We start from the raw sequence: 25,176 nt of genomic DNA, 5'->3' as shown, positions 1-25,176 counted from the left end.
TCAAATTCACCTGTCGGTTATCTAACAATGAGGCGGAGTATGAGGCCGTGGTCAGAGGGGCTCATATCCTATCAGAGCTTAAAGCTGAGTGTGTCATTATAAAGACAGACTCCCAGTTGGTTGCACAACAATTCTCGGGAAGTTACAGTGTCAAGGATCAGAGGATGAAGGCGTACCATACCAAAATTAGCGAAATAAAAGAAAAATTCATGGAGTTTAAGCTCGAACAGATTTCTCGGGAGGAGAACACGAAAGCCGACCTACTGGCGCGCATGGCTAGCGCAGTAGAGCAAACTTGGAATGACGAGATTATTTTACTCTGTGATACCAGAGAGATGGAAACTTCGCAGGTGTTCTCGGTAGAAATCAGAGATGATTGGCGGGCTCCGATTATACACTTTCTGAAGACAGGGGAACGACTAAGCAGAGAATCCAACCAAAGGGCCCGCTATGAAAATTATTGCCTAATCAATGATCAACTCTTCAAAAGATCTTTTACTCAACCTCTGCTAAAATGTTTATCGCCAGAGGAAGCTAACTTTGCTCTGAAAGAGATTCATGCAGGTTGCTGCGGCGGGCACACCGGATTTCGAGACCTTGTACGCAAGATCATTCGGGCAGGTTTTTATTGGCCTCACATCAACCAGGAAGCCAGAGAGTTTGTCCGCAAGTGTGAAGCTTGCCAGCGGCATGCCGGGAAAATCAACATACCAGGGGAGCCCATGGGTGTAATGTACGCTGCTTGTCCGTTTGATAAATGGGGCATTGATATAGTTGGGAAGCTGCCTACAGCACCTGGAGGGAAATGCTTTCTCATTGTGGCAGTGGACTACTTTTCCAAATGGGTCGAAGCTGAGGCCGTGAGCAAGATCGATGAGGTTACAGTGGAACGTTTTATCTGGAGGAATATCTGTTGCAGATTCGGAGTGCCACGCATCATCGTGTCTGATAATGGGACTCAATTTACAGGGCAACGGGTTGCGGACTTCTGCGATCGAATGGATATCACACAGCGGTTTGTCTCGGTGGCTCATCCACAGGCAAATGGACAAGTGGAATTGGCTAATAGGACCATATGTGAGGGCATCAAGAAGAGGCTAAATCAGAGCAGAGGGAAGTGGGTGGAGGAGCTGGATACCGTTCTTTGGGCTTACCGAACTAGTCCAAAAACGGCGACAGGGGAGGCACCATTCACACTGGTGTATGGATCCAATGCGGTGATACCAGCAGAGGCACGACTAGAATCATACCGGATTACCACGTATGACACTGAGCACAATGAGGAGCTCCGCCGAGCAGAGCTGGACTTGGTGGAGGCACAGAGGGAGGAAGCCCGTGTCAGAGCGGCCAAGTACAAAGGCATTATCAAAGCGGGATATGACAAACGGGTCAGAGTGAGGAAATTGTCGAAGGGAGATTTGGTTCTCAAGCGAGCTGATGCATTAAAGGCGGTGGGTAAGTTCGAAGCCAATTGGGAAGGGCCATACATCGTCACAGAGGTTTTGGGAGGCGGTGCATACATATTGTCGGATTCAGACGGCAGAGCTCTACCCAGACCATGGAATATAAACACACTCAAAAAGTTCTATGTATAACTGCTTCTTAGCAGGAGTAATCACTTGTAGACCGGATACTCTTTTTCCCCACAGGGGTTTTAACGAGGTCCGGGGCCATAATATCAATAAAACAGATATGTGGTTCTAGGGAATTCCCTGGTGTTGTGTTTGTTTATTTCAATTCTTGTTTTCTTACATTACATATGCTACTTAACATGTTCGTGCAGAGCACTGCACATGTCACCAGAGGGGGGAGTAGGGTGTATACCCATAATCCTCAATTTTTAAATTCAAAATGCAAACTGCTTCTTAGCAGGACAAGGGAGAAACAAATACAAAAACTGCTTCTTAGCAGGTCAAAGGGAAAGCAAGCATCAGGGATGGACGTCTCTTCTTCCATGATCCAACACTCCGAATTCTTCTTTGTGGCTGGGACACGCTCACCTCTCAGATCTACTTCAACTCCACTTTGTGTCTGCATAATACCAAGAAAAACAACAAGTCAAAATGCCAAAAAGAAAGAATACAGAGGAGGAACAAACCAAAGGCCAGATCTGAGGAACCAACGCTCAGATCCGGAAACCCAACGCCCAGATCTGGGAAATCAACGTCTAGATCTGAGAAGCCTGGCTATAAAACACTCAAGCAAGGGAACTCCACTCGTTACAACCACAAAGTTAGAGATCTACACCAGAAGCACAGGGGAAAAGGCGGAGCCCTCAGGGATGTGAGTGTTTAGAGGGGAAATTCCCTTACTTGAGTGCCTTACAACCGATCTAGGGAGGCAAAACATCAACAGAATCCAGGGTTTGAAGGATCGGAAGAGGATATATATAGAGGCGATTCTGGGCTTAAGAAATGGGCTAAGGGGTAATGGGCCCGCATGAGCTTATGGGCCGGAGAAGGGAGTAAGAAATAATTGGGCCAACATGTTCATAACAGAGTATTGCACATGTCACCAGAGGGGGGAGTAGGGTGTATACCCGTAGGTCCCAATTTTTAAATTCAAAAATCGCTTCTCAGCAAGACTAGGGCAAATCAGAGGAATTACGCTCCACCAGAGCAGAAGGGTCACGCTCAACCAGAACAGAAGGGTTGCTGACAATCGTAAGCCGCGAAAGTTGGTTGTGCCACTCGGGCCCTCCATGCTCCGCGCAGAGGTTGCTGACAATCGTAAGCCGCGAAAGTTGGTTGTGCCACCCGGGCCCTCCATGCTCCGCGCAGAGGTTGCTGACAATCGTAAGCCGCGAAAGTTGGTTGTGCCACTCGGGCCCTCCATGCTCCGCGCAGAGGTTGCTGACAATCGTAAGCCGCGAAAGTTGGTTGTGCCACTCGGGCCCTCCATGCTCCGCGCAGAGGTTGCTGACAATCGTAAGCCGCGAAAGTTGGTCGTGCCATTCGGGCCTTCCATGCTCCGCGCAGAGATAGCACTTAATCGTAAGCCGCGAAAGTTGGTTGCACCCCCCGGGTTTTCCATGCTCCGCGCAGAGGTTGCTTTAACTGTAAGCCACGAAAGTTGGTCACACCCCCCGGGTTTTCCATGCTCCGTGCAGGGTGTTCCTGTCAATCGTAAGCCGCAAAAGTTGGTTGTGCCGCCCGGGCCCTCCATGCTCCGCGCAGAGATAGCACTTAATCATAAGCCGCGAAAGTTGGTTGCACCCCCCGGGTTTTCCATGCTCCGCGCAGAGGTTGCTTTAACCGTAAGCCACGAAAGCTGGTCGCACCCCCCGGGTTTCCCACGCTCCGTGCAGGGTGTTCTTTCAATCGTAAGCCGCGAAAGTTGGTCGTGCCATCCGGGCCCTCCATGCTCCGCGCAGAGATAGCACTTAATCATAAGCCGCGAAAGTTGGTTGCACCCCCCGGGTTTTCCATGCTCCGCGCAGAGGTTGCTTTAACCGTAAGCCACGAAAGCTGGTCGCACCCCCCGGGTTTTCCACGCTCCGTGCAGGGTGTTCTTTCAATCGTAAGCCGCGAAAGTTGGTCGTGCCATCCGGGCCTTCCATGCTCCGCGCAGAGGTGGCACATAATCGTAAGCCGCGAAAGTTGGTTACGCCCCCCGGGTCCTCCATGCTCCGCACAGAGGTTGTCCTTAACCGTAAGTCACGAAAGCTGGTCGCACCCCCCGGGTTTTCCATGCTCCGTGCAGGGGGTTACTATTTAATCGTAAGCCGTGAAAGTTGGTCGTGCCATCCGGGCCTTCCATGCTCCACGCAGAGGGTTACTATTTAATCGTAAGCCGTGAAAGTTGGTCGTGCCACCCGGGCCTTCCATGCTTCACGCAGAGGGTTACTATTTAATCGTAAGCCGCGAAAGTTGGTTGCACCCTCCGGGTCTTCCATGCTCCGCGCAGAGTGCTCAAGCTTGAATGGGAAGCAGCTTGGATGGGAAGCAGCGCGGATGGGAAGCAGCTTGGATGGGAAGCACGAAATCGCCAGCAAAGAAATCAACCAAATCCTCGTCAGAGGAGGCGGTGAAATCCTTTCCAGAGGAATCAACCAAATCCTCGTCAGAGGAGGCGGTGAAATCCTTTCCAGAGGAATCAACCAAATCCTCATCAGAGGAAGCGGTGAAATCCTTTCCAGAAGAATCAACCAAATCCTCGTCAGAGGAGCCGGTGAAATCCTTCCCAGAGGAGTCATCACTATCCTCGCCAGAGGAGTCATCACCGTCCTCGACAGAGGAATCATCACAATCCTCGACAGAGGAATCACCACAATCCTCGACAGAGGAGTCATCACGATCCTCGCCAGAGCAGTCATCACAATCCTCACCAGAGGGGTCATCAAAATTCTCGCTAGAAGAGTCAATGGAATCCTCATAGCAGAAATTAAAGCAACTCCACGGGAGGGGATCAGAGAAGCATCAACAACAATCATAACAAGTCAACTCAAATCAATAGGGGAAAGACGGAAATATAAGTCCCACCTCAACAAGCAGCGAAAACAACACAAATAACAGAGACGAAAGAAGCGGACATGGGAATGAAATTTCATTAAAGCATGCCCAAGAAGCAAAGATGTACATCAAAAACCGGCGGTAAGTGTTCAGTTGGTACAAATTAAAGAGTTACAAAATTTTCCTTTTGATAAAGTCAGGAGAAAAAGGGGGAACATCAAGAGGGGGGAACAGAAGCAGCTTGAGCGGCAGCAGAGGAGACAGGAGCAGAGGCAGATGAAATTGGGGGAGGAACACCACTGGCAGAAGCACGGCCAGAAACGGCTTTCTCTGTGAACACGGGCAACAGGCCAGTTTCCTTCACTTGAGGAAGACGAACTCCCAAATCCAACAACTTTGCAGCCTCTTGCACATACAGATCCTCATTTTGGTACAGGTCGAACAGCTGTCCCACCGCAGCGGGGGAAGAGGCAGAGTCGGTGAAGACAGAAGCCGCTAAGTCAGAGGGCAAGGGAGGCTCCAGGCCGAATTGGGAAAATGTTCGGGAGCTCTCGCCAGAAGGATCCCGCAGCCGGTTCACAAAGCGCGCCAAGGAAGCAGAGAACGCAGGTGCATACACGGGAGTAGAGGGCAGCGAGTCAGATCCAATCCCAAGAGAAAAATAGGGAATGGCTTTCTCTAGTACTGGGTACCACTACTCTGGCTTCTCTGGAGAATGCGCAGGGATCCCCATCCGCTTATTTATCTCCTCATCCTGGAGGTTATCCATCAGGGCTCTGAAATTCAAAGTGGCAAGTTGCTCTGGGGTGGCCCCCGCCATCTCCAATGCCTTGGAAGCTGTTTGCTCTATCACATAAGCAAAGAGGGGTCCAAAATCCTCCAAGTATTCGGGAGTCTTTTTGAAAGCCTCCAGAGTGCCTTCCAGCATCAACCCCAGGAAATGTTGACCCCGCGGAGACAAGAAATACTCCAGGCGTTGATCTCGAGCCCCCAGGACGAACGCGCGGTTCTGAGCTTCCACAAGTATCCTTTTCCAGCCCCGCCTGGCTTCCTCGTAGTCTCTTTCATAACCAGCTTTGAACCTGGCCAGGCATTCATGGCCCTCTTTTGTGGCCCTCGACAATTCGGAGGCCAAGGACGCCCTCTCCACCTCCACCTGAGCTAATTTAGCTTTCAACTCAACAACCTCCGCCTCAGCCTTGCTCAAGCGCTCCACAACTCCAGCAACAACATCATCGCGCTTGGCGACCTCTACCTGCTCTTTTTCTCTTTCCTTCTCTGCCATATCATAGTCATGGATGCACTTAACGGCACCCCATAACCGTGACTCTACCTGCAAGCAAACAGAAGGGGGCCCAACAGAACAATAGAGAGGTTAGTAACTCGAATTTTTTATGGCAAAGATATAATATGCAGGGTACCTGAAGAGCCAGCTGGCATAGCTGAGTAGCCAGAGACGCCCGAGACAAATTCTCCACTTTCTCCTGGTCCTCCGAGTGGACACGAGCTAGCAGCGCATTAACTAATTCCTTACCCGATAAACTCGAAATGGGCCCAGGAACAAGATCCTCTGACTCAGCAGCCGAGGGCACCACAGCTTTGCCCTTACCCTTTCCACCGGCAGAGGGGAGAACCTTGGAACCACCAGCTGACTTTTTCGCTGGCCCTTTGCCTTTGTCCCCAGCAGGAGGGAGAATCTTCACACCACCAGCAGACCTCCTCGCTGGCTCTGAGGACTTGCCAGCCCTTTTTAGGCCCTCCTGTCTCTCCTTCTCACCCACAGAGATCAGGGAACCTCTCTTCCTCTTCTTCGTAAGATCAGCAAGGGTGGCATCGGGAGCCGAATCAGGTGAAGGAACCTCATCGGTAATATCCACGACTTGGATATCTTCTTCACGGGTGCCAGCGGCGTCACCAGCACTGGAGTGCCTACCTCTGTGAACAAGAGCCCCCGCATCAACTTCCTCCGTATCAAAGGGGCGCGAGGCTTCCACATTCCCCTCTGGGATTTCAACTACAGGGGGAATGGGGATCAGTTCGGACCCAGCAGGCTGCTCCGAGGGACTTGTTCTGGAAGCAGAACCGCTTGGACCATGTGCTCCGCTGCCAGCAAGAGAAGGGGTGTCAGGCAAATTGTCCCCACATTTCGATCTCCAAGACATATCTGCAAACCAAAACTTCACATCATTAAAAGCAGGGTAACAAAAGCTAATGTGTTTTCTAATGTATATTTTTTACCTATTGATCTCTCTGGATACAGGGGAAACAGACCATTATATGCCAGAGAGGAATTGTTCTCGGCCAGGTACCTACAATCTAGAGGCTGGGCCTTATTCATAGCATTAAGCTCCGAAGCACCATAATCGCGCCAGTTGCCGAAAAGGGTGCGCACATAACAATAATATTCCAGGAAGCCCTTATCCAAGGAATTCAGGGAGGAAAGAAAAGTAGTAGGATATTTAGGGTGAGAGGCAAAACTATACAAGGGACTGCCCTGCATGCGAAGGGTCTGGGTCTGACAAAATAGCTTGGCGGTGTCCCCAACACCGTTAGCCCGGCACAAAACATGGAAGGCATATAACCTCCGGATAGCAGAAGGAGCGACTTGAAAAAAGGGGATGTGAAAGTAATTACAAACGTCAACTAGCAAGGTAGGGGGAGGGAGCCTTAAACCAGCCTCTATCTGGGCTTTCCAAACAACTATCAACTTGTGATGGTGAAGGCTCTCGGGAGGCGTTGAATCCTTAGAGAAGGCCTCGAACTTCAAACCTTCAGGACGCTTACATTTGCTTTTCAATTTTTCCACCTCCGCGACACTAAGGCGGGATGGAGGAACACTTTTGGGGGGTTGGCGGGGTTTTTTCCCTTTTTTCTTAGGTGGAGAAGGAGGGGGTGCAGTTTGAGATTCGTCAGAAACAGAGGGGGAAGGAAGATTTTCAAGATCTTGCCGCGATGGGGAGGAAGATGAAGGGTCTCGGGCAGAAGGAGAGGGCGAGCGAGAGGGTTGAGGGGCGAAGGTGCAGGCCATGATGGGAGATGCCAACCCTAGGGTTTCTAGCACGCTCAATCAGAGCACCAACAGTTATACCACTACACTACGATTAAACACAAAATTGCAGTGAAGAGGATACGCGAGTTACCTAGACCAGAGAAAGATGGACGGTAAAACCTGGAGCGGAAGGGTCGTGGGAGAATGCCGGAACAGTGAGGAAATCGCCGGAAAATGCAGAAAATTCGCTTGGAAAACTTGGAGAAGAAGAATAGTGAAAAAAGGGGAGTTCGAATCGGCTAAGTAAGATTGTACGCGGGTAACCACCAGCACGCGGGATGAACGGCACGTGGCATACGGAAGAAATCAACGGATGAGAATTTCTACGGAAAGGCGAAAGGACGCAAAGGTTAAAAAGTAACCTCGGGGTACGGGGAAAATACTGTAGACTGGGCAGACATTTAATGCGGATGACGTCATCCACGCGGGCGAGTCCTCTGACTAGTTGCACCTCTCCAGAGTGAACTAGCCAGACCAGGGGGCGGGAGTAACAAAAACGCCAGAGAACAATTTATAGGGCTTCTTTTTATTATCTCATAATGTCAAAATGCTTATGTCTTTATGATTTACAGGGGTCAAGGAAAACAACAAAGTGTTGATGCTGATAACACACCACTGGTTGAACACGAAGAATACCCGGTTCAACCAGACTAGAGGGGGGAGTGGTTGGTGAGGAGCAATATATGCAGAGTAGGGAGAGAGTACAAATCAGAGGAATCACTCCCATCAGAGGAGCCGTATGGGTCGGAAGAACCATTTTTACCAGAAGGATTTCATCCATCAGAGGAATGACTCTAGCCAGAGGAGTCATCCGCACCAGAGAGGTCATTTTTGACAGAGGAGCCCTCTTCTCCAGAAGAGTCATCCGCACCAGAGAAGTCATTCTTGACAGAGGAGCCCTCTTCTTCAGAGGAGTCATCCGCGCCGGAAAAGTCACCATCGCCAGAGGAGACGCCTTTACCAGAGACGACGTGTTTACCAGAGGAGTCCTTCATGCCAGAGATGTCAACATCATCAGAGAAGACGCCTTCGCCAGAGAAGACATTTCCATCAGAGGAGCCAATAAACGCGCGGGAAGGTCTCCCGCGTATTATCGGAATTACCATTGTACCCTTCCATCACGCATGACGCATGCACCGAAGATGTTTTTACTATTTTACCCCTCTGCTTGTAAATCTATAAATAGGGCCCGAGCTCGTGTATTATTTTTTACGCTATCTCATATTTTCAAATACAATAGTTGTTTTCTCTCTCGTGCAAGGTTCCCGATCAGCTATTTTTACTCTTTCCAGCCTTCTCGACTAGGTAGAATTTTATGTTTCCTTTTATAGATTTAGGTGTTGGTTCCGTAAACACCAATAGGGTTTAGGGTTTATGGTTGTGAATTAAATTTTCGTTGTGAATTCGACTGGTTTTGAATTCACAACCAAAAAATTCTTATTGTGAATTAAATTTATATTGTGAATTCGACTGGTTGTGAATTCACAAACAAAAAATTCTGGTTGTGATTTCGATTGGTTGTGAATTGCGGGATTTTTTAAAGGGGTGATGTAAAGTTGGCATTTTTTTAATTTTTAATGTGAAGGGTATTTTGGTAACAGTGGACATTTTTTAAGTTTTTTATTTTTGGTGGACATTTTTTATTTTTACAATATGAAAGTGGCCATTTTAAAAATCCACTCTAACTTTTACATTTTAAATCTAATATTTACATAAAATACATCAAATTAAAGCTTTTGCCATGTCTTTAATTTGATATGCATATTAAATATTTTATAATTAGCGAAAGTTCACAATTTAAAAAAATAAAAATTAAGATGATAAAGAAAAAATTATATATATATATACATATATATATATATATATATATATATACACCTTCAATTTGATTATATCACAAAATTACCCCTCCATTTTGATATTTATTTTAAATTGAAAATTACATTTGCAATATATTATAGATTTTGATTTTAATACTAAAGAATTTTTTTTTTGGTTTTTTTTTTTTTTTTGAGGAACAACTAAAGAATTTTTATTGATACCATTAACTTTACAGATTGAATCAAAAAACGATTAAATCTTTTTTTTCTTTAATTTCAAATAATTGAGATTTGATTTTTCTGTAAAGACATTCACTCCTCCATTTAATTATTTTATAGGGAAATTTATTGATGGGCTCATGACTCATTAATATATATGGGCCTTCATTATGAAATAGACGGCTTTTGCATCAAATAAAGCCCAAATCAGATCATTTTGCATTTAGTATTAAATTTTTAAAAACACCGTTAACATACACCCTGAAAAATACACAAGTTTTTAACGTTTAAAATTAGGGCAAATAAGTTCTTTTGTCTAATAGAGAATCAACAACAATTACACGAAGGGGCTTCTTTTTCAATTTATAAATGTTAGAGACCTATTTACTTTAATTTGTAAATGTTAAAAAACTTTATTTTTAGCAATAAACGTTAGAGAACTAATTATGTAAAATATAACGTTAGAAATCTTTTATTTTTCATTATAAATCTGAGGCGTATATTTACTACTTAACTCTTTCCTTAAAAATAAATGTTGGATGAATATTCTCTGTGATCTTATATTGGATTTTACTTGTGATTTTAAAAAAGAAAATATGCACTCATATAGTCATATTGAGCAATGAAATTCAATTTTTGGCCATCCATCAAAAAAACACAAATTATGATCATTTTTTATAATTTTGGTCCAAAATACCCTTGCTTGCGCTCTTTCTCTCCCTCGCCCACTGCTGACTGCTCCGCTGGGAGACCGCTGGCACAATTGACACTAATTGTGCCAAATGTACCTAATGAATGACACAATTGACACTAATTTTTCCACTAGTACCAACTGCCAGCGATCCACGCCCTTTCTCTTGGCACAATTGTCACTAATTGTGCCAAGTGTACCTAATTAATGGCACAATTAGCACTAATGGTCCGACTGTACCAATTGCTAGCGGCCGCGCCTTCTCTCCCTCGCCCGCTCTCTCGCTTACACCACGTTGCCCAGCGGCCGCGGGAAAGTCAACGGCCACGCCTCTCTCTGCGGCCTCTTGGCACAATTGGCACTAATTGTGCCAAGTGTACCTAATGAATAACACAATTGACACTAATTGTACCAACTGTACCATCATAACCCGCGAGCTCAAGCCTAATTCGAAGTCCATTCCGCGCGCGTAACCCTAACCCGGTTCGCCTAATTAAGGGCAAAATAATCCTAAAACATAAAAAAGGCCAAAATTTATATTTTTTAGATGAATAACTAAATATTAAGTTTTATTGCCATATGACTATCTCACAAGTTGACTCTTTAAAAAAATTATATAAAGCAAAATGAGGTAAATTGTTGCATGTATCACAATATTCATCTAAATATTCAATTAATTTTTGCACAATTTTTGGAAAATGGAAAGTGAACACATTTTAGTTTTAACCCATCTCAAAAAAAAAAAAAAAAAATTAGCTCCGAGTACAAAATGATTTTTAGCTCCCAAAAATTTAATTTTCTGCGCTGAAAACTATAATTTCACCTCTAAAATGGCAACATTTTATCAACCAAATTACATATTATTACTAATCTATCTATACATATATAAAAGCTGGTCCATCTAGCCAAAAAAAATTCCCGCCCTTTTACTCAATTTATTTTTGGAAAGTTGATCTATATTTGGAAAGTTAACTAATTTATAGGATAATATATATATATATATATATATATATATATTTATATTCTTAATTAAATGTAATTAAATCTACATTTAATTGAACGACAATTATTCCCATCATCTATATATGAAATTTATATGTAAAAATTTGTAGATCACTAATTTCAATTAAGTCTTTTGTGAGAAATATTCATCCAATAAATAAAATTCAAAATATAAATACATATAAATTGCATGGGATCTTGTAGTCATTTGCAAAAGTGAATATTCTTTTTGATTTACACACAATTTTAGGCTATAGATTGTTTTTGAATTCAAGAGAATAAAAAATTATTTACGAACTCGTAGCAATATCTCATATAAATTATTTTTTATTTACACGCTATCTCATAGATTGATTTCTAATTATTTTCAATTAAATCTTTTGGAGATAAACAAAAGAAGGGCTATATAAGGCTGCTGTTAATTTTTTGTTGTGATTTTTGCAAAGTATGACAAACAATAATAATAATAATAATAATAATAATAACTAGTATTTTACCCGTGCATACGCACGGGTACAGAATTCACAAATACATGAAATATAATATAAATATAAGAAGAAATATAATATAAAATAAAATATATATATAAGAAATAACAAAATATCTTATACAAATCAATTCCATAGAGTTTCATATAAACAATATTATCGATAATAAAAAAATTTCAAGTTTCAAATATTAATAATTAGTAATCATTGATATACGAACATGAATTCAACCTATGGAATAACTAATGTGCAAGGTAAAATCAATCCAACCTATAAAATAATCAATAATCAGTAACCCATGGCGGGAAAATATATCATTGTTTTAACCACTATATTTTAGTTTATCATAAGTCTCTTGTGTAATAGTCTTAATATTCAGAGGTTTATTGAATTTACCCTTAATTGCCTTGATAACCACGATTTGGGCAGTAAATGCAGCTAATTCAGTAAACTTAGGGCCCAAACATGGGGGCAAAATGTGTTAACTTTCTCATATCTTAATTTGTGTTAACTTTCGATTGAATTGTGTAGTTAAAGGTATTAGGAATTAGATAATATGTATTATGTAATTTATGTTAAATTGTTTTAATAAATTTAATTTATATTTCGTACAGAATGAAATTAATTATTAATTTTAAAGTTATATGATACCCAAATCTAACTAAAATTTAAATGAATATAAATAAATATTTAATGTGAAAATAATGAAATAAATATTTTATTTAAAATACTTTACTCAAAATAACATTGAATAAAACTATATATGAAAATATAATACTTAATTATATACATGATAAATATATCTATGTGTTGTGCATGAAAATATATATACTGACATGTGTGTGCGTGAGTTACCAATATTATTAGAATGTAAAAGTTGAGCCTTAGCCTGCATGAGTATAAGTAATAGTTGAGGTATCAAAATATATTGTCAAATCATTGTGTCTACTCGACAATCTTCTCTTTAGAACATGATGACGTAACTTTGTAATATTCAGTCTTGTTCCATTGCATAAACTCATTGAATGATATGTATTTCAAAAGCATAATTAGAGTCAGCTTTACCAATATATATTTTCAAATTACATATCATTCCATAGAACTTTTAAATTTTATTTAATGTACTTCATCCGTCCACAACAATAAGTTCTAAGGAAGGGCGACACAAGTATTAAGAAAAGTTAATTGTTTATTTAGTGAGTAGAGAAAAGTTATTAGTATTTTTTTTTTGTCTTATACAATAGAGGCTCACCTATCGGATAATTAAGTGAATAATGACTTGCATTAAAATTTTCTCCATTTTTTTATTATTAAAATTAGGTTAATATACTTTCATTAATAAAATTTGATATATATATTTTATTTGCATTCATAAGTGATGATTAAAAAGAATATTCTTTCTATATTCCTTATCATACCATTTTTTAGGGTAAATATCATTTTAAACCCCAAACTATTTTCGCACTATCAATTATATCCTGAAATATCGAAAATATTTTTTTAAACCTTGAACTATCAATTTTGTATCAATTGTACCATTCGTTCATTTTTTTAGCTTCAAAAATTTGACGTGGCTCACCGGATACCACAATGTATTTAGAATCATTCTTGTTTTGATCTATATTATATAAAACGACGTGATTATATGCATCACTCATTAAAAATTCAAAGGATGAAAAATGGATAAATGGTACAATTGATACAAAATCGATAGTTTAAGGTTTAAAAAATTATTTTCAATAGTTCAGGATATAATTGATAGTTTTTTTTTTTGGTCAGAAGGATATAATTGATAGTGAGAAAATAGTTTGGGGTTTAAAGTGATAGTTACCCCATTTTTTATAATTTTTCAATCATACCTATTATTTTTGTAAATTACATATTATTTCGTAAAACTTTTTAATTAAATAGTTTTAATTTTATTTAATGTATGTAGTTTTTTTTTTTATTGTTACACTTATCATTTTCAAACCATAGCTATTATAGATAAAGTTAGCTATAATATGTAATAAATAATATTGATAAAAGTATATCACTAATGCATAATATTTAATAACCCACACAATTTTTTTAAAAAGCAACAACCTATATTTATTATGATAATTTTGGACTCTTAATTAGATTAAATAGCCATGAAATAAAAGCTCAGATTCTTATTAAATCAACACGGCCCATATTTTATCGCCTAAAAAAAACATAGCCCATGTTTTATGAAGTTAATTTAATTTTAACAAATATAAATAAAACTAATTGAAAACAATATAAAAAGCAAAGTGTGAGCAACCCCTATTTTCATATCTGACAAAGCGCAACCGCTTCTTCAATTTCTTCACTTCGTCCACACCTTCTTCCTTCATCGATATCTTCTTCGTTAGACTATCTCCAACCCACAAAATCAAACTTAAATTCTATTTTCAATAAGTGTCACTCCAACCCACAAATTCAAACTCAAACTTAAACTCAAAAATATATTCTATATATATTCTTTCACATATTAGCTTTTATACTATTACAATCACACCTATATATTTTTTAACATTACACATGAGACTATCATAACTTTTTTAATTTGATGTTGTAGTATGTCATGTACTTGACATACTCTTTATATTATTGTCACAATTTTTGATTTAATATTGCAATATATAATATAATCTTTATATTGTAGTTATTGTTATTATTATTATTTTGATGTTGAGGTAGTGAAATTTTACGATGAACACTTTTATATAATTAAATGAACATTTTTTATAATCTACATTATCAATCTATATTTTATGTTTCATTGTATAATTAATAAAATAAACTAATCAAATCATTTTTTTGGCGGATGCGTAATTTTTGTATGATATAATTTTTTTTAGGGCTTTGTTGTATAGTGATAAAAACATATTAATAAAACTATCGTGAATTACTTAAAATAATTAAGCCCAACCCTAGCCCAAATTTGATTAGATTCACTCTCGTGCGCCGCTTATTTCTTGTTTCTCTCTTTCATTTTAGTCTCTCTGTCTCTCTCCCTCGCATTGTTCTACTCCGCGGCAGCGCCGCTCTCTGTGTCTCTCTTTCACGTGTCCTGCCTCTCCATGTTGCCGCCCTCGTCGGCTTGCCCCACCCCCTCGTCTCTCAGTCTCCCTCATCTCCTCTTTCGAAGCACCGCTGCCTTCGCCGACTCGCCCAGCCTTATGGGCGACTACTAAAATATTTAGCGGAAACTTCGTCTTCTTCACTTCCTATCGCCTCCTCTGCATACACACGGAACAGAGAAGAAGCATCCTCATTACCTTGGGCCAATTGCTCTTTTCTGCCTAATTTGGGCGAAAGATCTTAGTAAGTATAAAGTTTTGAGTTTTAGTTTTGCTTTTCTTCTAATCTAATCAAGCTTTGAGGGTTTGTTTTTGTATCCCTCTTTGTTTTCTCCTATTTTTATTTCTTCATCAGAAGAAGTCAAAGTAAATTAATAGGCAAATTAATTGGCCGTATGGTTCCTGACTATAAATTTTTGTCCTCCGTCATATATGCAATGTAAGGCCTTCTTTGCAACTACTGCAGTCTGGACATCTGCAACATGCAAAATACTTTATGAAGGAGAAAATACCAGGACACTTAAAACCAATCCTTCTTTTTGTGTATTTATTTCATTTACAATTGTTTATATTGTTGGAACACATAAAAATCCAAACAAATAAAACCCCCTATATCCTTCAATTTCTTTCTCATTTCTTCACGCGGCTTCTTCCTTCTCATCTTTTCTTCTTCAATTATCGCCGGCTTTGGGTGGTGTTGGTGATGGCAGTGGCGGATGGCAAGGCTTTTGGTAAATATGATTTCTATCATATTTATAGAGTAGGCAAACTTGGAAGCTACGTATACTTGCTCTCCAAAACAATCCAGTAGATAATAAAACTGAATATTAATAACTGGTTTCATCAATGCGTTTCAGATTATACATTGGATAATTGGTTGGGCTCAATTGGCGGGAAAATGGTCCATACATGGATGTATTGAGCTTTTATATATATATAGATAATAATAATAATAATAATAATAATGATAATAATAATAATAATAATAATAATATTCTTATTAATGCTAAACACGACACAATAGATCATCCAATCATATCTCCATAAATCATGACTCACATTGATTATGTTTCTATGTTTTGTCTAACAAATCAAAATACCAATATACCAATCAACTATCAACGAAATTATGAAATACATATTAAGTAGAGTAAGGTATTGATTGGTATGCATGATTAATGGGATTTTTGTATCATCTTTACAGCTAAACAAAGGAGACGGAGAAGAAGCCCTATCTCAGGCATGCATGACGTCAGATCTAAGAGAGAGAGTTGATAGTGTGAAATGTGTAATTTGGCAACATTCCATATATATCTCCAAAAAATGTAACAACTTTTTATTATCGTCAAACCAAAATCAACTCCATTATCAAAGCATCTCATTCAATATAATATATTAAATATATAAGTTTCATATATATCTCCCATCAAATGTGTATCCCCGTGGCCTATATAAACTAACTTTTGGTGTGAAATTTTTACTTATACTCACTTCTTCTTTTGATATTCATCATTTCTCTAATCACAAACATGCCGACTATATATGTGGTCTTTAGTAAAAAAATTGCAATCAAATAATGGCAGATCTGCAATGAATTAAATATGAGGCTATTTTATTTTGGAAGGGAAAGTTCTCACAGACCATAATGCAGGACATCAAGTATTGATACCAAGGATGACACTGATACCAGTTGATCCAAGACTACCGCTCAAGTTTCAACGGCAGCAGTTCCCTATTATTGTTTCTTATGCAATGACTATAAACAAAAGTCAAGGTCAATCACTCTCTCATGTGGGTTTATTTTTTAATAGGCATGTTTTTAGTCACAGTCAGTTTTATGTAACTATTTCTAGAGTTACAAGTCGAAGGAGTATGAAAATCTTGATATGTAATGAAGACAAAGTAGATTATTAATTCTACAAATGTTGTATATAAATTATAAAGAAGTGTTCCAAATTTTATAATAATAAGATGACAAGTTTGCAATTGTCTTTTCATGTATTATTATTTTCACCTTTATTTTTAAGTAATTTAAAATGTTAGTCTTAAATATATTTTAGCAGTAACATAGTTGGTATAACAATTGTATAATAAAATATTTTAAAATCATTTATTTTAGAGATTATACAAAAGTGTCTTTCAGAATGTTACAATAAAATGCTTATATTGTTCGATGTCTTACTTAATCAGGTATAGACATCCTATGAACTTTTACGTAAATGGATGAATTTTAAAATAAGTTATGATATTTTTTATTATTTTATATCTTTATTTTAATTTTAATAACTTTCAACAAAAATATATTCATATTTCTTTTAAAAAATTAGTTAAGCAAAACCAAATTTTAACAACATATGTAATCCCGTGCATCGCACGGGTAAAACACTAGTTAAAACTTGATAGTGGAACCACACTAATCACAATAGTAGAAGAGATTAAGTGGGAAAAAAAAATAGAATTGTAGAATATATAGATTTTAATTACATCCCTAGATCAATAATTTTTAACGACGGATATTAAGGAAGCGTTTTATACACTGTTGAATTTGAGTAAGGGTATTTCTGTCAATTTTAATTCAGGTTTTGCATACTACCGTTTTTATCTTTCGTGAGTTCACGGTTTCATTGTCTTTTTCCTTTTTTTGGCGTGATTCTTCATAGTTTTTACCTTACAATTCTTCCACGCGATTCATTTTTGCTTTTACCTACAATTCTTCGACGCAATTTATCCTCTGCAACTATTTTTCTTCTCCTTTCTCTGCATTTATTGTTTTTAGCTTGCGCGATTCATCATCTGCAATTATTGTTCTTCTTCTCTTTCTCATTTTTCCTCTGCGATTTACTTAGTATTATTTTTAGCTCTCGTGATTTATGCGCTACGATTTAGTGTGGTTCGTTCTCTGAAATTTATCGGTTTTAGCTTGTGCGATGAAAATTTGTCTATTGGTAATTTTCATGTGCGATTTTTACGTGATTTATAGTTTTATCTCATATTTTATTTGTGATTTCTTCTGTGATTGATCGTTGTTGATATGTGATTTCATTATTTGCAATTTTATTATGAATTTTATAATTATACTTCGATTTGTTTATAATGTTTTATTGTTATATTATGCATGTCTTATATTTGATAAATACATCTTTGTCATGCAGATGTTATTAATGATTTGTCCTACTTATGTCGAATTTTTGAAATTTTATCCTACAATTGCTAGCCCCAAAAAAATTGTCTTATATTTATAAAACAGCCAAAGTTACGGACCTAAAAAAAATTGGGCTCATTATTCTTGGTATGATTATTTGACATGATATTTTATTTGCAATGCCAATAACAAGGTGAGTAAGAAGTTACAACCAAAATTTATGTGCATGGACTCTATCATGAAATAAATAGAAGTTCTAATATCATGTTTTAGAAAGGATAAATTTGGTTTAAAACCATAATAAATTTCCAAATTTTGGTTTTTCCCACAAAATTTCATTCTTGTTTCAAAATACATAATAAATCATTTTTTTTGGAATTTCCCATAGTGTGACTTTCCAGCGAATTTTTTAAATGACGTGGCGCCGAACTTGAATGATGTGGCATATTTAAGGGTTAAGTACCACTTTCCCCCTCAACGTTGACACCCCTACCGCCTTTAATATCCTAACGTCACGGTTGGCGCTGTTTACTACCTCAACGTTTCAAACTGAAGCAAAACGCCCCCACGTTTTAACGGCCGCCCCAAGCGCATCTCTAACGGGATCAAGCACAGTTAAAACGCAAGGGGCAATTAGATTGACATGTCACATAATTTCCATGTAATTACATTGTATTGGCACGTTATTTAAATTTTTTATTGGAATCTGTCATCGTGGGAAATTCCAAAAAAAATAATTTATTATGAATTTTGAAACAAAAATGAAAGATTGTGGGAAAAACCAAAATTTGAAAATTTATTATGATTTTATACCAAATTTACCCTTTTAGAAAATATAGGAATGATGGTTTTGATACAAGTATGGTTATTGCCAAAGTCTTGCTTCTAAAATGAGTATAGAGCCATTTTTTTAATAAAATATTGTATTACTAGAAAAAATAATTTGATGAGGAAAAAAGTGTTGAAATTTCATTATCACATGAAGAGTCATTTAAAATTAAATATTGTGTAGTTGTCGTGTACATGACAATCGCTTTTATGTGAATTTGAACAAATGAAATTTTTTGAATATAAATTTGGTTTTATGTTTGATTCAAAAAATTTAAAAGCATTCGATAATGATGAATTAAGAAAACCATTGTGTTACTCTGAAATTCACTTTTACTCATGATAATTTGTTTGATATTGATTTATTTATGGAATTAAAAATATTACAAATAACTTTGCCAAATGAGATTATATCAGCTATTGATATTATTGAATTTGTGAAAAGTGCATATTGTTATCCAAATGTTGCAATTGCTTATAGGATCGTGTTGACTATGCCTGTTACCATTGCATCAGTTGATCGGAGTTTCTCAGAATTAAAATTATTGGAATAAAACATATATGAGATCATGAATATCACAAGAAAGATTGAATGATTTGACAATTTTATCAATTGAAAAAGATGTTCTAAAAATACTTGAAATAAATAACATTATAAATAAGCTTGCAAGTAAAGCATCTAGAAGAAATCACTTTTTATAATTGAATAGAATATTTTTTTAATTTTGATATAATTGTCATATAATATTTTTATTACGATAAATATAGGGCCATCCCATTACTTCGCCTCAGCCCCTATTTTTGTTTGGATCAGCCCTGCCTACAGAAGGAACACAAGACTGAGATGGAAACTGGATGGAACCTTGCCACTGTGTTTGATTGTCTCCTTCACAAATTTCAGGCCTAAATTGAAGTTGCTGATCGAGTTCTTGAAATTTCCGAAATTGACTTAAACAAAGGAATCTGTTTATCACAAAAATCACTAATAAATTCGACCTGTTTATTTATAAACATGCACATGTCAGCAATAATGTGTCTGAAAGAATCACAAGAGAATACTTGTAGTTCACTACAGCGATGCATCAAAAATCCCACCAAAAATTCATACAAATTCATCACAAAAATTTAACCGACTAAAATGAAATACAATGTCACACAACTACAACCACTATAAGCTAAAGAAAATCAAAAGGAAACAATATTATTCCTAGCCTAATATTTATGATACTTATGCTCCTTCAACCTTTGTTTCTTCAACTGTATAACATGCTCTCATGCTTATATTTTCTGTGCTTTTCTCTGTCAATATTTGCTGACAGAAATCGCGGGCGAATTCCAGCCCTTGTGATTCTCTTTTGATGCAACCAAAACAGAGCAAGCAATCTTGTGTACATTTTTTTTTTGTGTAGGGATACAAATACATAAATGTGAGGCAGAGAGATCATCATCATACTCTGCCAAGAAATGCCGTTAAACAATGGTGCCAACGTATCCGAGTCCCGCAATTGTGAAGGTGATGACTTGAAGGAATAGGTATATGAAGTAGCAGTTCTTCCCATACATGAAGTCGTAGCATCCACAGATAAATAGAAACACTGCAAATCCGAGCTCGTGTAGGTTGATCCTGACAGAAACAACAACACACAAAAACCGTTTTGTCACCATTTTTGTTCTTGCAAATCAAATGTTTGATTGCTTCAAATGACAAAGATTCTTACCTATCTCCTAGCAACTTTGATAGGGATATTTTAGATGCGATTTTGTTACTTATTTTGTTGTTCTTGAGTGTATCTCCGAGTTTCTCGGTCACCACCCATTCATTCACTCTCGCAGCCTCCAAGAGACCGATCAATGTGGCCTTTGTGCGATGGAACGACATCACATTCTCAAACAGCACCCAATAGAACAGCAGATGGAATGACCTAAAAGAATAGGTTTTAGTCATTTTGATCCTCAGTACAAGGTTGCCATACTGGTTAACTTGACTTGTATTAGAATGTGTACCTTGGAGTTCCGACTGAGTTGAGGGCTGTTATGATGCAGGGGACATAGATAGCTCCCCATTTAGGAACGTAGACTTCTGGGACGAGGATTGACAATGGCAGAACAACGCAGTAGAAGAAGAAGGTGAACATATGGGCTATGATCTTTCGGACAAAGAAGAAGCTGTAGATCACATAGAACTTCTTGTACAGAGTGACTTTCTGCACAAAGGAATGACAATAAGTTTTTCATTACATTCTCAAACAAACAGTTTCTTGTTATCTTTTAAAAGGCTAGGAAAATATGAAAAAGAGACATTGTTGAACTAAACTAACCTTGTTTGTTGCAATGTCCACCGCCATTTTCCTGAACAAATTGGCAGGGCCACAAGACCACCTATGCTGCTGGAATCTGAATGCTTTGAAAGTACTAGGGAGTTCACTCTTCACCTATTGTAAAAAAAAAAAAACACGAGTTTTAGGTAGCTCCAACATTAACCAAAAAAGGAGATATTATAAGTATAGAAAATGTACTTGGAGGTCTCCTAAGTAGAGAAATTTCCAGCCCTTGAGACCAGCCCTAACAGCAAGGTCCATGTCTTCCACAGTGGTCCTGTCCTTCCACCCCCCGGCCTCGTTTATGGCCGCGATCCTCCATATCCCTCCGGTTCCTGTGACATTGCCACATCATTAGCACGACCGTGATCTAGACACTTACTAGAACCATTTGCTATCAAAATCATCACGGGAAAGTGTTGTTTTTGTAGCAAATGATGTCACTTAGTAGCAAAGGAAGAGACCACATTTGTGATGGCATCATTTGTTATCATCATAATAAATCCTGTAGGCTGCATGTTTTCTCTTACATTACATGTATGTTTCTTTTTTAAATAACTCAACTAGTTGAGCAAGAATATTAAAATAAAAGGGGCTTAATTGCCAATTAGAAAAATCCCAACTTTAAATATTGTTAGTTAATAGAACAAGGAAAGGTAATTTGATGCTTCAATCACAATTCACAATTAAAGCAAAGCATACCATTGAAGCCAAAGAATGCATGAGTGGCTGATCCAACTTCTTGCTCTACTTTAAAATGGTAATCCAATGACATTTCTTGCATCCTCGTCAGCAAGCATTCGTTGGAATTCACTGCAAAAAATAAATTAAAAATTAATCAGCAAATTAGAACAAGTCAAAAGCCGTAGGTAAATAAATTATTCCACCAAATCGTTTATTTATGCTGTGTTTAATTATAAATAATAAAACAGGAACAGGAAAATAATCAGGGTACTTTAATTCTGACACCACGTGACACGACAGCTAATGGGATGCCACGTCAGACGTTGACAACTGTATGTGTAACTTAGGTTGTTTAACTTTGATTAATTTGTCGGTGTACTTACACAAACACACACTGTTGACAACTGGGATTAAAATAAAATTTAGCCAGTGCGGCTCCACCATTGGTCTCTGCGGCTCTTCACAGAGCATCACACCACGTGGGGTGATTGAATTCCCCATAATGCCCCTCATCTACTGTCGCAGAATTGACCCGTAATAGCTGCTTGTCGGTTTCTGCTGAAAGGACCAAACTGCCCCGGAGATCTACCACTCGACTTGCATGGAGGGAGGGGCGTTTGTTCATGCAAAACACCGGGATTATTCTGTCATTTTCTCAGGAGATACTATTTTTATTTCTTACTGCTCCATAAATCGAGAAAAGCGAATTTTGTTGAACTACTCTTGCCCAATAAAACAAAATACCCCCTTTCTTTTCTTACCTAGATTAACTATTTATTCAACTCAATAGCTCATGCTATTCTATTAAATCAAACTTTAGAGGTATGATTAATTTAATGTATCGTGCTAACCATTAAAATTATAACACAACATGTATGTCAAAAAATAATTAAGCGGCTTGTATATTTTAACAGTTTAAATAAAAAAAAAGAAGTTGAAGAAGCAAATCGGTTTATTTTACATCTGAATTATTGATTAAAAAACAAACTTTAGTATTTATTCGTAAAAAATTAGCACTCACAGCATCAAAACAATCCGAGGGGGAGAAACTAACGCCGTGAGTTGTGGTGATTAATAAAAACGAAAGCAGGCGTAAAACGGCCCCACGGCGTGGGGAAAACCCCGTCAAAATGGGGCCCGCCGCTTCGCAGCAGCAAATAATAACAGAATTTGTGCGCCCCTATTAACTATCTATACCCCAATAAATTAGGCTACTACTAACACCACCGACACTTTTGCATGTACACAATACTTTACCACCAAAAATAAAATGTCTTGTGACATTTTTATACCAACTGAATTACACAATTTCACCCTAAAAATGATCAATCAAGATAGTTCTATCCAATTTTACGATCAAAACAAGGCTTGCTACTCTTTATTGATATATAATTTTATTATTGATCTCTTAAAAAATAAACTATATGATAAGAAGGCTCGCTTACCAAACCTCCATCGGGCCTGAACGAGGGCAATGTCGGGGTTGTGGATGAGGAAGGGGACGGATCGTCGGAGAAAATCGGGGTCGGGCCGAAAATCGGCGTCGAAAATGACGACGTACTCGCACGCTTTGACGTAGTCGCGCTTGAGGCCTTCTTTAAGGGCTCCGGCCTTGTAGCCTCCTCTTGACTCTCTAATTTGGTACCTAATATTTATGCCTTTGCTTGCCCACCTTATACACTCCCTCTCAACCATATCCTACAACACAAATTAATTGCAGTTTTTTTGTTTTTAATTTCTTGAATAATTAATATCTTTGGTAATACAAGGATAGAGCAATCAATGACTTAACATTCGCTAATTATGGCTGCTGTCAGGGTTAGTTACAAACTAGTTGCACATCAATAAATGTGAAATCATGGCAAAACACAAGGGGGGAAATAAAAATGTTTTTTCTCCAAGTAGAAAATGCAAGTACGAAAAAGAGCTCCAATGGCGACGAGACAGGAATTGCAAGGCCACAGGTTTTGTGACTTTATCTGATTTTCAGAGTGTAATGATTGAATTTTAGGAAGGATTCATGTGAGGGATCAGCAATCCAACCGAGAACACGATTAAATTCCAAAACTGATAACTACAAAACAACTGAATTCTCAAATCAAAACTTTTCAGTTACTTGTTTCATCCAATTAACCAATTGGAATGACTCTAGTGTAGATTTCTTTCCCCTTTCTCTCTCTCTCATCACTGTCTACACATACCTTGACGACGAGGTCAGTGGAATCATCGAGAACTTGAATGACAAGCCTATCAGCGGGCCACGAGAGATTGCAAGCTGCGCCAATGGAGATCTTGTAAACCTGCCGACAAACCAAACAACAACAATTTGAGCCATTTTTTTCTCACACATACCCATGCGGTGTGTGTGTGTGAAATGAAGAAGAGAAGAGAGACAGACCTCTTTTTCGTTGAACATGGGGATCTGAACGAGCACGAGAGGGTAAGTGGCGTTCCCGCTCTCCAAATCGTCTTTCATGGGCTCGAATTTGTAGCGCTTCTCCGGCTTCCTCCAGAAGAGCTTGACCAGGATGATGACGACGCCCATGTAGAGCCTCTCCATGAACACCATTATCGACATAGCCAAGCAAATGTAGACGCAGATAGTGAGCAAGGGGACTATCAATGGCGCCTTGATTAGCTCCCACAGTAGGCCGATTTGCCCCGCGATGTCCGGCGTGTACCCTTGAAACGATTCCGGTATGAAATTTTTACCCGATATCTCCGCCATTTTCGGTTTTCCCCCTTTTCAGCTCAGAAAGGAAAAAACAGGGGAAATGCTCTGCTCTGCTCACCTATTCTCTCTCTAGATTTTTGAAACTCAATAGATCTCCATGAAATGGAAATGCGAGGCGAATTCGGAGGAGTGATTGATGAGTTTCAGATCCCTGCTTTTGCCGAGCAATGCTTCTTCGTCACAATAGAAGAGAGACGTCAAAGCATTGCGGCATTGTGAGGAGAGAGAGAGAGAGAGAGAGAGAGAGAGAGAGAAGAGGAGAGAGAGAGTACTGGGGAGTGAGGGAGTGACTGAGAAATGAGGAGGATTTATAGTCAGTATTTAAGTTTGGTTTAGGACTTCTGCCTCTCCTTTCTTTTTACGAATTGATTAAACAAAATCATAGAGATGGTGGGACACTATTTCTTTTATTTAAAATTTCAAGAAATTGCAAAAAAAAGAAGTTTAAAGTGAATTGGGCAAACGCCGACGAAAAGATAAATGTAACAAAAATGAGTTTAGGGTATGTAGTAGTATATTATTTTACTATAAAATTGATTTTTTTTTAATGATTAATCAAAAATGGGAAAATGTGATGTGGTGTTTGATAGCTTATGGGTGCTATGCCATGCCAAAAGATGGTGTGATCCAAGAAGGTGGCATTTCTATGATTGTAGATTGATGA

General features: G+C 38.4%; 2 protein-coding genes and 1 long non-coding RNA gene across 3 annotated transcripts; 1 reads left to right on the top strand and 2 right to left on the bottom strand.

The window, feature by feature from the left end:
* Positions 1-4,552: 4,552 nt before the first annotated feature.
* LOC131020437 (uncharacterized) lies at positions 4,553-6,772 on the bottom strand. Its single transcript, XM_057949235.1, has 2 exons — positions 5,873-6,772; positions 4,553-5,784 (listed from the first exon to the last, which is right to left on the bottom strand). The coding sequence occupies exons 1-2, from the start codon at positions 6,611-6,613 to the stop codon at positions 5,146-5,148; spliced, it is 1,380 nt and encodes a 459-aa protein (XP_057805218.1). The 5' UTR covers positions 6,614-6,772; the 3' UTR covers positions 4,553-5,145.
* A 7,847-nt stretch (positions 6,773-14,619) lies between these two features.
* Positions 14,620-16,230, top strand: LOC131020876 (uncharacterized). The gene is made up of 2 exons (XR_009100792.1): positions 14,620-15,050; positions 16,011-16,230. It is a non-coding gene; the product is annotated as an uncharacterized LOC131020876 (long non-coding RNA).
* A 3,529-nt stretch (positions 16,231-19,759) lies between these two features.
* LOC131020358 (glucomannan 4-beta-mannosyltransferase 2-like) lies at positions 19,760-24,858 on the bottom strand. The gene is made up of 9 exons (XM_057949124.1): positions 24,177-24,858; positions 23,980-24,078; positions 23,224-23,476; positions 21,797-21,907; positions 21,293-21,429; positions 21,095-21,208; positions 20,781-20,980; positions 20,495-20,698; positions 19,760-20,400 (listed from the first exon to the last, which is right to left on the bottom strand). Exons 1-9 carry the CDS (start codon positions 24,504-24,506, stop codon positions 20,247-20,249), a joined length of 1,602 nt encoding a protein of 533 aa, XP_057805107.1. The 5' UTR covers positions 24,507-24,858; the 3' UTR covers positions 19,760-20,246.
* Positions 24,859-25,176: the final 318 nt, after the last annotated feature.

This window comes from Salvia miltiorrhiza, chromosome 1, assembly GCF_028751815.1.
Source record: "Salvia miltiorrhiza cultivar Shanhuang (shh) chromosome 1, IMPLAD_Smil_shh, whole genome shotgun sequence".
NCBI classification, from domain to species: domain Eukaryota; kingdom Viridiplantae; phylum Streptophyta; class Magnoliopsida; order Lamiales; family Lamiaceae; genus Salvia; species Salvia miltiorrhiza.
This window is presented reverse-complemented; position numbering and strand designations above follow the sequence as displayed.

Coding starts and splice junctions, on each gene's coding strand:
- LOC131020437 (XM_057949235.1), bottom strand. CDS start 6,613: ATGTCTTGGAGATCGAAATGTGGGGACAATTTGCCTGACACCCCTTCT. Junction 5,785..5,872: donor TATGCCAGCTGGCTCTTCAG/GTACCCTGCATA, acceptor GTTTGCTTGCAG/GTAGAGTCACGGTTATGGGG.
- LOC131020358 (XM_057949124.1), bottom strand. CDS start 24,506: ATGGCGGAGATATCGGGTAAAAATTTCATACCGGAATCGTTTCAAGGG. Junction 21,908..23,223: donor TCAGGCCCGATGGAGGTTTG/GTAAGCGAGCCT, acceptor TATTTTTTGCAG/TGAATTCCAACGAATGCTTG. Junction 21,430..21,796: donor TGCATTCTTTGGCTTCAATG/GTATGCTTTGCT, acceptor GCAATGTCACAG/GAACCGGAGGGATATGGAGG.